Here is a 15775-nt window from a genome sequence, read left to right as displayed (position 1 = left end):
AGGTGAGGAGGTGTCCACTGTGTACTGGGCTGTAGTGGGGAGACCTCACTAAACCTAGGAAGATCTGTCCCCTTCTTTAAGCAAGAACAGCAGAGAGTACCCCACATCCCTCCAGGGTTCTGCCTACCAAGGCTCTGGCTCACCCACTGGGGCAATTACCATATCTATTTATTTATCCAGAGGGCCAAGCCCCAGAATAGAGCCTAGGAATCCTGCCATCAGCCCTGGATGCCAGCCCCTCAAGCATCATTCATTCATCCATGTGCCAGGCACTGTGCTAATGCTGGGAAATGGCTGTGAATAAGACAGCCCAGAGAGCAATGGATGCCCCTAAAATGGGGTTCCATACTTGCTGCTGGAGTAGACAGAGTCCACTCTGGAAAGCCCCTATTCCTCACCCCCACATGTTGCAGAGGACTGGCGACACACACTGCCCAAAAGGCGTCCCTGGACACCTGCTTTTTTAGCCACAGGCTCTTGCATCCTGTCTGGAGACCGATCAAGAGATTGGGGGGGGGGGGTCAGGCTGCCTGGGCCCTCATGGCCATGTTTATCCCGGGTGGATTTTTTTTAACCCAAAGGTTAAAGTGTTTCTATTTGAAACATCTATTTACATTCCAGAGCCAAAAAAAAAAAACCAAGGCAGCCGAGCTCCCGGCCTATATCTGTCCCCAGCCGCGTCACAGACACAGCATCAGAGTTGCGATGGAGTGGGGGGGGACGACGACATTCTTAGCCCTCTCCCCGAGCTGCTGAGGTGACTCACGCCTCCATCATGCCTGCATGGACCACGCCATCGCTCATAAGGCTAGGCAGTGTGTGTGTTCTGAGACAAGGATCTGGAGAGAGACTGGCTGGAGGATTTCTATGTAGGCACAGGCAGCCTTAGGGAAGAGATGGGGGTAGCGGGGTTCCAGCCTACAAGGATTCTGGGGTTAAACTTGAAAAAAGGTGAAAGAACATGCTGAGGAGGAAACCTCAGTCCAACCACCAGCTCCTGCCAGGAGGCAAGGGACAGTGGGAACAGAGCAGGATGGGTGAACTGATATGGCATCTGCCAAATGGGGTAGAGCTGCCCCCAAGAAGATGCTGTGCGAAGTCAGTCCTTTGCTTTCCAAGAGACCACCTTGACTCCTGAAGGCTTTGGGATAGGGGTCAGCAGTCTTTAGGTAGAGCTACAGACTCAACTAGACCAGGGCTAGACCAGCCCTCCATGTTTACACTCCCTCCCAGGGGACTGTGTAGGGACTTTGCAGGGCTGATCCCCCCACGGTTATGCCCCTACCCTAGGAGACTACATGAGCATCCCCACCCAGGCAGATGGCAGGCCTTCCAAGGGTTTTCCAAATTTTCCCAAAACATTCATCCTCTGACACATCCCAGTTCAACTGCAAACTTATCCCTGGATAGGTTAAAGCCAAATCACAACTCCCACCTTCCAATTCAAAGCTTGGGATCCACGCCCACGTACCCAGAGGCAAAGACTCCCCACACATACACACACGGACACCCACACCCAAGGGCCAAGCCACTGCCAGGAGGGGCCAAGCAGGCATGGATCCAGCAGGCCCCTCCCTCGAGGAAGCATCTTGTGGTGCCGGCCTGGTGGGAAGGCTGTGCCAGAAAGGCCTGATGCTGCCAACAGGTTCCAGGGAGGGAGGGAGGGAGGGAGGGAAGGAGGGAGGGAGGGAGGGGCTGGCCCAGCTCTAGGGGACCCCACCCCCAGCCAAGAGCCAAAGAAGTCCCTGCTAAGAAGGTGGCAGGGCTGAGGGGGTCCTCAAGCCTGTATGAAGACATCTCTTCGCCCTCTTAAGATGGGAACAAACCAAGGCCTGGGGGAAGGAGACATATGGGGGAGTTGAGACCTAAGGCAGCAAAGGCCCCCTGACATTCCCCTGGGATCAGCTGTCAGCCTCTGCCTAACTCTACCACAGCTGCACAAACCTTCTCCCTAGGTGTCTCATTCCCAGAGGACTCCTGACTGGGGACTTGCAGAAATCACTGCACTAGACCCTCTGCTCCTCAGAACCTAGCCAGAGGAGCTAAGGCAGCCTTTATACCTTCCTGTGCACACTCAGCTATGGCTTGTTCTCCTGCCCAGACCTGGGGGGCGGGCAGCCTGGAGGCAGGTCACTGACCCACTTCCTCCCCTCTGACCATGGTGCCAACTAGGCCAGGATCCTCTAGCAATCCACAGCCCCCAGCAGCCAATGCCACCGACCCTGCAGGAGGCCAAAGGGACTCAAAGAGATGCATCACAGTGCAGCTGAAGGTAGGGCAGGAAAACCCACCTCCCTGATTACCTGTATTCTAAACACAAAGCCCCCCAGAAAGATCTAAGCAACACCCTATCTGGGCAAGGCTCAGAGCCAGGTGCTCAGACCCAGAGACAAGGATGCTCAACAGCAGAGGACAGGTGGGGACACCAAGGCACTTACCTGCCACAGGGATGCCGTGTAGAGGAGCCCGAGGCAGGATTTCCAAGGATGGTTCCCGGCCTGGCATCCCATCTGCTGAGAAACAGGATTCTGTCTCATAGATAGTCTGCAGCATCTCCACGAGCCCCTGAGCCTTGGGCACCAGCAGCATGCCAGAGAGGGGGCCGCCCGAGGCGGGAGTCAGCCAAAGGGAAGGTGGTCGGGCAGGTCCTCACTGCTCAAGGGCTCCTTCAGGCCACTGCTGCTGGGACCCACACTTGGGGTGGTGCCTCATCCGGCCTGGGCACTCCGAGCGGCAGGAGGAGCCAGGAGGCCCGGAAGCTACAGGCCCAGCTCTCCCCTAGAGGAGCATCAGACCACCGGCCTGTCCTCAGCCTTCAGGAGCTGGAGTGTGGCAGAGCACTCAGGAGACAGGAAGGGGAGCTCAGCAGGCAGGCGGGCTCTCTGTGTTCCCTCCCAGCCCTGGGTGACAGCTCTGGGACCAGCTCCCTGCTCCTCCTTCCCGAATGAGCCGCCGGCAGCTGGCAGGAGACTGAAATAGCAGTTGGGGGAGGGCCCTATCTATAAATAGGTGGAGCATGCTCAGGGAGCTGCAGGCTGGCTGCCAGGAGCCTGGGCCTGGCGGAGGCCCCATGGGGGGAGGCGCGTTCCACCCCAGGAGGAAGCGCCAGGCAGGGGGATGGGAACAGGGGAGGGCCTGCACTCAGGGCCAAGGCCACAGAGCTGGGTGGCCAGAGGCTAGGCTGGGGAAGGGCACCACTGGAGTGTCCATGCATCTGGAGCAACTCTGGTGCTGCTCTTGGCAGGCGAGGGGCTGGAGACCAAAAAACAATTCCATCCTCTACCCTCCCTCTCGCATCCAGAGCACATTTAGAAGAGGAAGGGTCTTCGAGAGGGTGGGCATGCAGGGCCACCTGGCCTAACCTTGCATCTTCTTGAGAGTCCTCCTAAGAGCCTGATAGAAGTTTATTTAACTTCTGCCCTCCCTCAGAGCCGGGAGGTGCCTCTTCACTCCTCAACCAACAGGGAGGGAGACCCCTGGGCAGCAGCTCAAGGGCAGCTCCCTTCAACGTACTGGGGTATCACCTCCAGAGGCTGCTCAGCTTCCTTCCATGGGGCAGAAGACCCTTCCTGGACAGAACTCATCAGGGAAGGGGACCTGAGAACACCTGCCCATTCTCAAAGCACAGGTAGTTCTTCCCCCGCAATGTGCCAGGTACAATGCTAACAGCAGCACATACATCACCTCATTTATTCTGCATGATGATCTCAAGAAATAGGTGCAAATGGGGAAACCGAGGCATGGGGAGATGAAGTCACTCACCCTTGGTCATATAACTGCTTAAATGGTAGGGCTGGAATGTCTTAGCTGTAACTACCATAGCCCACTGCCTCCTGCACAACAGAGTGAAGATGCTCCAAGGTTTCTGTTTAACAGGTATGATGGCCCCTAGTACCCTGGTAGGAACGGACTTGAGGCTGGACCTCCTCTGAGAAGAATGAAGGGGCTGCCAGCATCCAGCCCTTCTCCACCAGCCCCAGACCTGAAAGCAGCTCCTGTTCCGGGGCGCTACTGGGACATAGGGCTGGTGCCCCATGAGAACTGGTGATACCCACCTACCCTGCCTACTACTGACTCCTCTCCCCAGATTGTCCCTCCCACTGGTACAGAGATCCCACTTGGCCCCCTGACCTCACTGGAGCCTTTTAATAGCCTGGTTATTCCTGGGTCTGTGTCCCCCTCCCCCTTCCTGATGTCACAGTTGCTATTTTAGAGCCCCCTCCTGGCCCCTTCTTGCCCCCAACTCCAGGCATGGAGCCAGGGACACCTGTCCTCTCCCTGGACTGGATGACCTCACCCTCTTGTCGGGAGCCCAGGAGAAGCTGGCCAACCAAGGACACAGTGGCTATGGCTCCTGAAGCCCATCTTCCCACCAGCTTCTGTCAGCCAGGGACAGCAAAGGTGCCTCTTGCCCTCAGGTAGGGGAGCACATCGACAGGAAAGGTGGCAAAGGTGGACATTCCCAGGACATAGGCTGGCTGGCAAGATGTATATTTGGAGGATAGGGGGAACAGGACCTAAACCAAGTATCTGGAGCCTCAGCTTTTTAGCCAAAGCAAGACTCCAGAAAAATGGTGATGGAGCAGTACCCACACAGGGGTCTGAAGTTGGTGGACACCTCAAGGTAGGTCACAGGACCTCATTTACCATCTCCAACCCCAAACTGATCCTGGCCAACCAGGCTCTCTCAAAAGGAAGGGAAGGCCAAGGTCCCTTCAGTGGGGAGACGGGCAGCAGACTCAAGGGAGCCCAGAAAGCCAGGGGCAGCAGCCCCTCCCAGCCAAGGACTCCACCCACCCACGCTGGGAGCAACCGGAAGGGCTGGCTAGCCCTGTCCTGGCTCTCCTCTCTGCCCCAGGCACAGGAGAGTATAGCAGGGGAGCTCTGTTCTGGAAGAGAGGAAGTCACCAGTTATATGACTCAAAGCAGGGCCTCCAGAACCTGGAGCAGCCAGAAACCTAAGGAGAAAAGTCTCTGCTCAGGGAAAACAGGAACACCCAGGAGACTGAGCATCCAGAAGTGGAAAAGCCAGGGGCTTGGGGCAATTTCCAGCACTGTTATGACTTCCAGTAACAGCATGAAGTGGGAAATGAAGTGTCAGACACAGCCAGGCAATCTTCAATGCAGTTCCCAGAATCCTCCAGGGGAATAAGAAAGGAGGCCTGGGATGGGGACAAGCGTCTTTTTTTACTTCTGAGATTCAAGTGATGCAACAAGATCTTCCTAATACCTAACCTCAGTCCTTCCTGCTCTATAGCCCCTCTCCTTGTGGTTCATGTCTCTTCTGCATCCCCACCCATCTTCAGATGCTCCCATCTGTCACTCAACAAACCTAAAGAGCACCTACCAAGATGGGGTACATGAGCCTCATTCAGAGCCAGCACCATCTCTTCAGAACCACAGTGATCTTGTTCCATTCCTTGGAGGCTGGGGTCAGACCTCCTAACCCCCTACATCTGGAGGAGGGGAACCCAATCCTGGCTCCTTGGGCTCCTCCAGGCTCTCATTTCCTGGGCCCAAAAGACTGGGGTGGGGCCTGACCAAAAGGAAGAAACCAAGATCTGCTTTGTGCACAATACAAAAACCAAGGGCTGGCCCAGGAGCACCCCGGATAGAGTGTGGGGTGCCAGCTTCCTTGGGGTCCTAGAGACATCTGGCCTGCCTGCCCTCTAGTTCTTTTCTGCCCTTTGAGCCCAATCATGCTGGAGTCCATTGGCATCGCCTGGGAGCTGCCATATGCCAGGTCCCATGCTAGGTGCTTGCTGAACCCTCTCATTTGAAATCAAGTCCAGGAAAAACATGAACACCTACTTTGGCATCTTCACATCCCCTCAGGGTTGACCCTGCCTCCTCCTACCATACCATTCTAAGCCTTCAAATCCTTTTGAAATAATGGAGCAGGAAGAGGAAATGGAGCAGACCCCAATCTATAGTGAGCACAGAGGTGCACTGGCGGCACCTAAGTGGAGAAGTGTCACCAGGAGTCCACTTCCCAGACCCCCACCCCAAACATGCACTGACCCACTTTCTCCTCCTCAGGGCTGATTGCTTGCCTTCCCCAGGGGCTCAGAGGCAGAGCCTGAGCTGGAGACTGGGAGGCAGGATGCCGAGGTTCCTGGCTCCACCCCACGCCCATGCCCCAGTTTCTCTGGTCACCCAGAAAGGAGGGGGCAGCTGCCCTCCCTCCCTCCCTCCTGGGAAAGGGAAGGAGAGAAAGTGTGGAGTATGCTGGGAGGTGCTGGGCAGGCAGGTGTTGTCATGAAGCTTGTCTCCCTCCCACGCTGCGGATAAGGAACCTGGCCGCCTTCTCCTGGGGCCCTGTCACCATCTAGACTGGCTCGCATGGCGGGCCTCACTCCTGCCCTCTCCTCTGGAGCAGGCCTAGTCTCAGGTCTCAGAGCAGCTCCTCCAAACTAGTCGGGCCAAGCCCAGGCAGGGGACAGATTCTGCCAGTCCTTCAATCCCATTGAAGGAAGCAAAAGTGATCAGTTCCAGAAAAATAAAGAAAGCCTAACTCCTCAAGCTTCCTTTTGCCTGAAGAAAAGCCAGACACCAGGGAGTGGCCTCCTCAGGAAAGCAGGCAGCCCCCTCAATGGGCTCTACCTGTACCTAGGACTGGGAAGGGGGCAAATCAGGTGAAATGCTGGTGTTTGGTCCACCCTAGAGGTAAGTCGATCAGCTCCTAGTACCCAGGGAGGAGGGGTAAGCCCCAGAAGTAAATCACCTCGAGTTTCTACCTGCCCCTCACCCAGAATTCTCCCTCACTAACCTGTTTGCTATAAGGGCAGGGATGGACACCTTCTACTTTTCTTCTGTTTTCCCATAGGCCAAGCTCAGGGTCTCACATGTTGGGGATAGTCAGCGAGAACTTATCAAACAGGAAAGCTCCTGCACTGAAATTTAGTGGAACCCCAAAACAGTGCTACTCTGTGTCCTAAGGAAAGAGGAAGAAGTCTTTGGGGATTAGGGAGAGGGTGGGAGTGCTCAGGGGCTGGGCCACGCAGGCCCTGGGAACTAACTATTCTTATCATGCCCACCTCTCTCCCCAGCCTGTGGTTCCTTGCTCTTCCTGGGCCTCTCTGAACTGTGTCCATCAGGGAAGTAGACACCTGCGTGCTCCAGCTTCAATTCGTGGTTTCATTTTACTTCTGTGGAATACAAGGCACATGGTATCCAAGCCTCTGCCTGATGCTGGGCAGCCTCAACCCCAGCCCAGACGCCACGCTGAGCTCTGGGAATAGCTGATGCTGGGCCCCTTGAAGAGGACAAGCTGTGTGGAGGTGGCAGTCCCCGGAGCAACTCTAACTCCACAAGTGGTAGAGCCAGTCCTGGAGTCCCAGGAAAACTCAAGGGGAAGGGCCTCGGGGGGCTGCTCCCAAGCAATGATCCTAGTTCTGAGGCCTCTCCATAGTCCTAAAATGAGGTCCCAGGTCTCTAGTCCCCTCCTTCTCTCCCTCCTTCCTAAACATGAGAAAACAGCATCTCCCCCTACTGGGGGGAGCTGGAAAGCTGGCCAGGAGGTGCAGCCAATTCTATAGGCCCCACTCAGGAGGCCCCTCCTGGCAGGGCTCAGCAGCAGCTCCCAGGCTGCCTGCCTCCTGCGCTGGTGAAAGCCTCCAGCTACTACCACTCCTGGCAGAAGTAGCTGCAAGAGGAACTGGGACCACCAGTATCTGGAAAGGCAACCCAGTGACCTCATCAATTTGAGGTTGATTATTTTAGCCTTTTACTTAAGGGAATAAAAATCCCAAAGCTGGGAAATGTCCTTCTCAATCAGCCAACAGATTCCTCTGGGCAGCTTCTGCTCCCTTGGCCATGGCTTAGACCCCAGACCTGGTGTGACTAAAGGTGGCTCCTGGGAAGGTCAGCATAATAACTCAGATGGTACTACTGCCGTGCACAACCAACTCTGCTAGGGGGCAGTGTCCAGCTGAGATGGGCAAGGGACTAATGAGAACCCACCAGGCCTCTCCTCTTCCTTCACCAGCCCAGCCTCAGAGGAGGAAGCAGGGAGTCGGAGCTCAACAACCTACCACCAGCATCAGAGTCACACAGCCTCTCCATGTCTAACACCTGGCACAGCCCCTACAGGTCAAATGAAGGCAAGGGCAGAGGTGGGAGGATCTGAGAGGGAAGCGCAGCCCCCGCAAGAGGGGGTGCATAAGGCAGAGCTGTCTTGGTGAGTCTCAGGAGTCCAGCCTCCTCCAGCTGGCACTCTACTCTGCCCTCAGCCTATGCCCTGGGCATCTCATGCTGGGAAAGGAAAGAGAGAAAAGGGGACACAGCCTTGACCAAAACAAATGGCACAAAGTCAAACAATCCCACCAGCTTCCAGTTTCCCTGACTCTGCTGGATCCCCCCAAGATCCTGGTCAGGGCCTCTCCCACATATCGCCAGCACCAGGGCCCCTCAACAGAAAGCACCAGGTCCACCAAACTGACAAAGGGGAAGGAGATGAGAAAGGGTCTAGACTCCTCCCTGATGCTGCTTCTGTCTCACCTACAAATGGGTTTTCATCTCTAGGCCCCAGTTTCCCTATCTCTAAAACAAGAAAAAATATCCCTCTCCCTCTACAGAAAAAGATGTGGGGAATAGGATAGGCTGTTGAGCAAGAAGGGCTCTGACCCTTTAAGACTGCACAGAAGGAGACAGCCAAGGAGAGAAGGCAGTTATTACTTTGACCACACTGACCCATGACCCTCCTGTGAAACTCCTGAGGGTCTAGCTCAGGCCACTTGGACACATCCTCATGGGCATACACCCATACCCACACACACACAAAGCTGCCTGAGTCCCACCCAGAGACTATTTCTGGCAGCATGAGGCAGGCTCCTAAGAGCAGAGAAGAATAAGAAATCTCAGAATCAAAGACCCCAAATTAGGAATCTACCATGTCTAGAGCCCAAGAGGGGAAGGGGTAATATACCTGACTCAAAGGAGAGAGCCAAGACTCCTCTACCTACACATCAGTGCACCCCCACCCCGATACCACACACCCCAACACAGACCAAGGCCAAAGACTGCAAACCTCCACCAAGAAGAAAGTATGGGACACAGAGACACACGCCACCAGGAAGAGAGCCACCACCACAAAAAGGAAGCCTGGCATTCAGCTATTGTAGGGAACTTCTTCCAACATCATCTCTGGTCCGCCCAGAGACTCAGGAATCCATACCCCTCTCAGGCCTGCCTGTCTTGGTGAACAGGACAGAGTTAAAACTAAAGGCCCCCTAGTTGAGGGGGCAGGCATGGGGACAGAGCTGGACCCATGCCCTCCAAGGGCCAGTCCAGACTGTTGACCCATCAATTCTCAGGTGTACCCAGTGATCGATAACTTCAGGTTCACCTCTGTCCTTTTCTTGCAATGCTTCTACAATCTGGACCCTCATTCACTTACAGCTCAAACTGGCCTAGGCTCTAAGCCTACACAGTCCGTTATAGCCAAAGCCACCCAGGATGCCCTTCTCCAGCCTCCCAGCTCTTACCCGACTCGGTAGGAGAGTTCATGCCGGCTCTGGGCCTGCAGAAAGCTGGCGTTGGGGGCTGGGATGGGAGGGAATGGAGCTGCGGTGATGTCAAGAGAGACAGACGATAACAGACAGACGGACGGGACAGGAGCCCGGGGCCGCTGTGCCTCTAATGCCCATCCGAGGCCATCCTTCGGGGCGAGGCAGTCAGGCACTCAAAACAGCATCCCTGGGGAGAGATGGAGCAGGTTAGAGGTCCCCAACTCAGGAATCTGGGAGTTGAAGGAGTCCTCAGAGCTTGTCAGTTTACACCTGGGTTAGAGGAGGAACAATTGCCCAGGGGCACAGAGGGAATCAGCAGGACTGGACGAAACCCTGGTTTCTTCTAAGTGGTGAGGCTGCCAGCACTCAAGGGAAGGAAAATGGCTACAGTTGTCACACCCAAGCAAACTTTTTCAGATGACAGTGCCCACCGCCAGGTGGAGAGACCTCATAGACTCCCAAAGGTGCCCAAAGTGGGATTGAATGTGCACAAAGGAGAAAATGCAGGGAGGCTTCTGAACTCTGTCCATGGCAGTGGGAGATACAGGGTTGACCTAGAGCCCCTGGTTAAGGGAGAAACTGGTATCCCAGGCCCAGCAGCCTAAGTTGGAACTTTCAGATGAGTGTTATCTTCTCCTTACTCTCTGATTCTTGTGCCAACTCTTGAAATGTGATGTGCTTCTATCTTGGTCTCCCCCATTTAACAATTGGTCAGGGAAAGAGGGTAACCCTCTTCCACACAAAACCAATGCTATTTCCAGGAATTTGGAAAGGGAGGGACATTCAACCCAAATCCAGCACCCCCCAGAACAGGTCCAGGGCCCAAGCTCAGGGTTTTGCATGTGTTATATAGGTTGTGCCCTGTGCAAGGTCTGAAATCCATCCTGTGCTCTGCCTGCCTATGGGTCACCCAGAATAAGGGACACATCTTTCTAGTTTGTACAAAGGCACCAAAAGGTCCAGCCATAGGCCTGCCAAGGCCAGTATAGTAATAGAAGATGTCCCAGTATTAAAAGGCCATGAGTTTGCTAACCTGTCCCCACTCCTTCCATAGCGAGTCCCCAAGCCTCAGATACTACGCACTCACCCATCCACCTGGGCCCATTCCTAAACAGCCCATGATCCATCCCAGACATGATCCCATTCAGTTTCTTCTAAATGAAGGTAAGCCCTCCAATAATCAGTCAAATTGAGATAGCAGGAAGTGACCAGATGAGGCTGAGAGGAGCTGGATGTTTAAGCCCTAACAATGCTCCCCCAGCCAGGAACAGGCAATCAGCTCTGCCTCTGGATAGCCCCACCTCCTGGCAAGATAAATTCTCAGTAAGCCTTGAATTCTCATCAAGGATTCCCAGGGGTATGGTCCATATGGAGCAGAGTAGCCTGAGAGTCAGCCATGGCAGGGACAAAGAACACACACATGCACCTGCAGGCATGCACACATGCCCACGCATGCATGCACACACACTAGGAAGACCTCAAGTCTTCATAGGCCTACTTGCTGCTTCGTCTTACCCATATGGTTCGGACTCTAACTGGAGAAAGCTGCACTCAGATTGGGGAGGTGGGAGGAGGCAGAGTGAAGGGGCTGAATGTCTCCCAACAGGCACAGGTGTGGGGCAAGGACAAAAGAGGCTGTACAGGGCTGGGGCCAAGCTCAGGAATGCAGCAGGTGGAGCTGTTGGTGCCCTGGCAAGGCCAGCGTGGGCAGGCAGCTCAGCCCATGCCCACCCGAGCTGGCGCCCAGTCCTGCTCACACCCTTTCCCGTGGGCTGGGGAACACAGCTTCAAAAATTCCCACGATTCCCAGCAGTCAAGTGGCCCAGCCCATCTGCCTAATAAAAGACACCTCCAGCCCGGCTGGGCGTGGCTCAGTGGTTGAGCATTGACCTAGGATCCAGGAGATCGAGGTTCAATTCCCAGTCGAACACATGCCCAGGTTGAGGGCTTGATCCCCAATCAGGGGCGTACAGGAGGCAGCCCATTAATGATGGCTCATCGTTGATGTTTCTATCTCTCTCTCCCCCTCTCCCTTCCTCTCTCTAAAATCAATAAAGATATATTTTTTAAAAGTATAAAAACTAAGTATCAGTCCTGAGCCCCCATTGTCCTCACCCCTGGGGAGAAGAGGAAAGTAACAGTTCCTAGAATTCCCAAGAGCTCAGGACTCCTCCCCACCCTGCAGGATGCAGCAGACCACCTGCAGAGTGTCTGCCAATACCCCATCAAGCCTCCCCGGTGAACAGGGGCCTCCATGGGAAACAAAGCAGCATTCATTGCCCGATCAGGACAAGCATAGATTCTTGTCTGGGGTTGGGCATGAAGTGGAAAAAGGGCAGTGTGATGGTTAAAACCTGAGCCATTTGGTCCCCCCTCTGCCACAGAAAATTCACTGTTAACTATTGTTATATGAGGGTCTCAGTGGGCAGTTGGGGACCAAGAGCTGTGTGGCTCCTGGACGGCAAACTAGTGAGCAGCCAGGCTTCCTTGACATCATAAGTAGGCAGACCCCAGGGCCCTGTCTCCACCCCATCAACTCTCAGTCAGACCTCTGTCCCACCCCAGGATCCAAACCCACCTACCACCTCTAGCCAGGATGGCAGGGCAAGGAATGAGGGAAGCATCTCACCCTACAAGCTCATGGCCAAGCCAGGGGAGTTAGGGCAAAAACCCTAGGGGAACACCCCCCACACCCCATTCATGAGCAGTAAAACTCTGGCAGAGGGTGGGAGAAAGGCAAACAAATGAGGGAAATATGGAGCAATGTAATGCCCCAAAGGCCACTATAGTGTTGCCCTGCGAGGATCTTGTCTCTCAAACAGCTTCCTCAGAATTCCTGGGGAGCCAGGTGTCCATCTGAGGGCCTCTCTGGCACCTGGACTCCAGAACCACCTGGCAGCCTTATCCTAACACACCCGCTCTGGCCCTGCTACATGCAGGCCCAAGTTCTGAGCACTGTAGCCGGGGTCCCCTCCCCAGGTCACAGGCAGCCAGGTAAGCTGTCTGAACCAAATCCTGTGAACTTAAAATTGCCCACAATCTGAGATCTGCCCCAAAGACTTGATCAGAAAGTGACAAGCCCAGACATCCCATCTCAAGGCACAAAGTACCTCTCATCTTGACCCCTACTGACTGTGGCCACAGGAGTCCATTTTCCCCAATCTCCAAGAGCTTCCATAGCCTTGTACCTTCCCCAAGCTGGGCCACCAGAAGCCTGAGATTATCAGAGCCATGAGGGGTAGCTGACTTCGATGTCCAGGCCCCAAACTAAGAGAAGGGGGAGGACAACAGGGGAGGAAAAAAGGCACCAAGCTGACAAATTCATTTTTGCAATCAGCCCATTTCTGTTTGTCTGCTCAGACACAGCTCCAGGCATCTGCACAAACCAGATGGAGGAGGCTGCTATTTCTAGAAAAAAAAGGGGGGGGGGGTGAGAGGGGAGGGAGGGAAGAGGCAGAGGCAGAGGGCAGAAGACCCAGTCTGTTTGCCCTAAAACCTCAGGAAGAATGATAACCCCTCCCCAACACTACCAGACAGGGTCCCCATTCAAGAGAGGACTGGGGCCAGGGCTGGGGTGAGGTAGGGTAGGGGAGAAGAAAGGCAGAGAAAGTTTAATTAGCCAAAGTCAGCTACAGGCTACAATAGGCCCCCTCACAGGCTGCATCAGGTTTTCATTCATGAGCAAGAGACAGTGCTCCAAAAATGCCAAGAACCGCCCCCCCTTACAGTCTCCCCCCCCCCCCAGGAGTGCATCCTCTAGCAGGCTGGCTGAGCCTGATGCTGTGTTCCAGACATCCCTCCTCAAAGGGATGTGAGTAGGAAGAATTAATTATTAAAGAGCAGCTGGTACTTCAGCACCAACTGTACTCCCCCCAGCTCCTATAGCTGGTCCCCCTCCCTCAATATGCAAAACACAAACTACACCCCCCCCCCAGCCCCAGGCCCCATTTCTAAACACATAGCTAAGATGCCACCCCTAGGGAAGGGAAAGCAAACCTTTGTCTCTGCAGCTACTTGGAGGGGGTGGGGCATGTGATACTGCTGCCCCCCACTCCCTGCAAATTACAGGATCCAGCCATAGAGGAGGAAATGTTGGGGAGGAAGGAAAGGCTGGCACAGAGCTAACATGTCCTCCATCCTTGCCTCCAAGTAAGTTGCACCTAGTATCTGTCCCTCTGGCCCCTGGTGAGCATACAAGACAGAGTGAAGATACTGGGGGCCTGCCCCTCTAACTCAGAGACATACCCCTACCTGCCTTGTCAAGACATGGCCCAGAACCAAGTCCAAGGGGGACAGAGCAAAAGAGAGGAATCAAGAGAAGGCGCAGGAGACAAACCAAGATCTCCCAAAGCTCTGTGTTTAGGAGGGAGAGGAAAGAGGGAAGACTGGAATGAAGAAGCAGGCAGCCCCCAATATGGCTCACCCACCATCCCCAGTCCAGCACTTCAAAAACTAGTATAGGCTCAGAGGCACTAGTGCCTGGAACACAGATTGAGGACCCTCCCAGCCTATATCTCGTGAACCTGAAAAGGCCCAGGGCAAGACCCAACCGCTCGCTCAAGTCCTGCAAGGCAGTCTGGTCAGGAGTCTCTCTGGCCTATACTCCTGATCTCCCATCCCCAATCTCCTTTTGTTCCTGTGATCTGGCTCCATTCTCCCCTCCCAGTTGGACCCTAAACCCAGTCACCACCCCCAACCGCCAAAGCTAATCCCGAGCTCCAGAAGAACAGTAATCACTGTCAGAGTCTCTTCAGCATCCCCCCAAAAGCAACTGCAGCTGCTACCCATCATCTCATCTCAGAAGGCCAACAGTGGGGGTATCAGGTGGTCACCTCCTCCTCCAAATGAGGCACCCCCACCTTCCCTTCTCCCCCACCAACCAGACTCCCAGATTAATTACTTATCACCCAGCCAGTCTCATCTTCCCCAGGGCCCCAGAGAAGGGTGGGGTAGGGAAGCAGCCTCTCCCAACTTAAAAGACACATACAGTATCACCGCCTCCATGAGATACACAGACCCAGGATGAAAAACGGGGGGGCATCCACCCCAGACAAGAAGTGGGGAGCTTGCATCTCCGCTCTCTCTGGCTCCAGGGTGTCAGACGGGAGAAGAGGGTGGGAACAAACGCAGAAACGCCTCAAGGGGGAGGGGGTGAGAATAAAAGGAAAGAGGAGAAGTAAGGTGGGTCCGTAGGCCCCCTCCTCACGCACGGCACTCAAGGACACAAAATGAAGAATGCGTTCTTAGGGCTGGGTAGAAGCGCTGTGAGGTGAGCAGCGCTCCTCACCTCAGAGTACCCAGAAAGGGGTGTCCGGTGAAAAGGGATCTGCATAGAATCTGGGTGCAGGACTCCAATCGCTCTGCAACGCAACATGCGCCACTCGGTAGCAGGCAAATCAGACAGACCCGGCCGCGTTCGGGCCATTAGCGAGCGCGGGTCGCGGGAAGACGGGCCCCTCCCTTACCTGCAGGAAAGCGCCCCTGCACGGGAGAGGCGGGGAGGGGCGCGCGCAGTAATCCCCGAGGCCCGGCTCCCAGGCTGGCGGCGCTCCCAAGGGGCGCCGGCCGGCACCGGGAGCCGGGAAGAAGGAAGGGAGGCGCGAAGGGAGGCGCGAAGCGCGGCGCGCGAGCGGGGCGCCCTCGGACAGCGACAGCAGGAGGGGGGTGCGCCGCCGCGGGTCTCGGGGGCCCAAGGGAGGTGGGATGTGGGGTGGTGCGGTGCGCTCACCCCCTGTGGCTCGAGCTCCGGCTTCGCGGGCGGCGGCGGCAGCAGCGGCGGCGGCAGCAGAGGCAGCGCCTCCCCGACGGCTCCTCCATCTTTGCGGCGGCTCCTCCGGCTGCGCTCGCCGCCGCCACCAACAACAACATTCGGAGACGTCACTCCCGTCACGTGACCCGACCCGAAGCTAAAAATAGACTCGACCGCCCCCCCCCACCCCCCTTCATCTACCACCAACCCCTCCCCTCCCTCTAGGCCCTCCCTGCCGGGCGGGGCCAGCAGGGCCACTGGGACAGCTTCTTAAAGGGCTGGTACCCAGCAAAGAGCTGGGCTGGGAAGGGGACGGAAGGCGAGGCATCCGAAGCCAGCGGGTAATGCTGGACGGAGCGCTGCGGGCGGCCGGGTCTGGCTGCTGGCGCTCAGCCTCTGGGACGCCTGACTTTCCTCCCCGCGCTTCCTCGACTTCCTTTTCAAACCGTGGATGGTGCAATCCCCGCCGGCCTAAGCTTCTTCCTAACACGCCCTACCGCGGTGGGGGAGGGGAACT

The 15775-nt window shown here is 55.7% G+C and overlaps 1 protein-coding gene across 4 annotated transcripts in view; it reads right to left on the bottom strand.

Moving 5' to 3' along the window:
* HDAC5 (histone deacetylase 5) overlaps positions 1-15309 on the bottom strand; it is a 35976-nt gene extending 20667 nt beyond the window's left edge. The window contains exons 1-3 of one of the 4 annotated variants that reach the window (XM_087826071.1): positions 15238-15309; positions 9486-9696; positions 2439-2513 (exon numbers count right to left, since the gene is read on the bottom strand). In XM_087826071.1, coding sequence (XP_087682197.1) covers positions 2439-2513; positions 9486-9507 — 97 coding nt within the window. In that variant the 5' untranslated portion in view covers positions 9508-9696; positions 15238-15309. Of the gene's footprint in view, positions 1-2438; positions 2962-9485; positions 9697-15237 lie in introns of those variants that run through there. The other 3 variants (XM_087826072.1, XM_087826073.1, XM_016202103.2) reach the window with 3 other exon arrangements.
* Between the last annotated feature and the right edge of the window lie 466 nt (positions 15310-15775).

Source organism: Miniopterus natalensis, chromosome 17 (genome assembly GCF_054644295.1).
Source record: "Miniopterus natalensis isolate mMinNat1 chromosome 17, mMinNat1.hap1, whole genome shotgun sequence".
In the NCBI taxonomy this organism is placed as follows: domain Eukaryota; kingdom Metazoa; phylum Chordata; class Mammalia; order Chiroptera; family Miniopteridae; genus Miniopterus; species Miniopterus natalensis.
The sequence above is the reverse complement of the archived record's forward strand: the minus strand, read 5'-3'. Positions and strand labels throughout refer to the sequence as shown.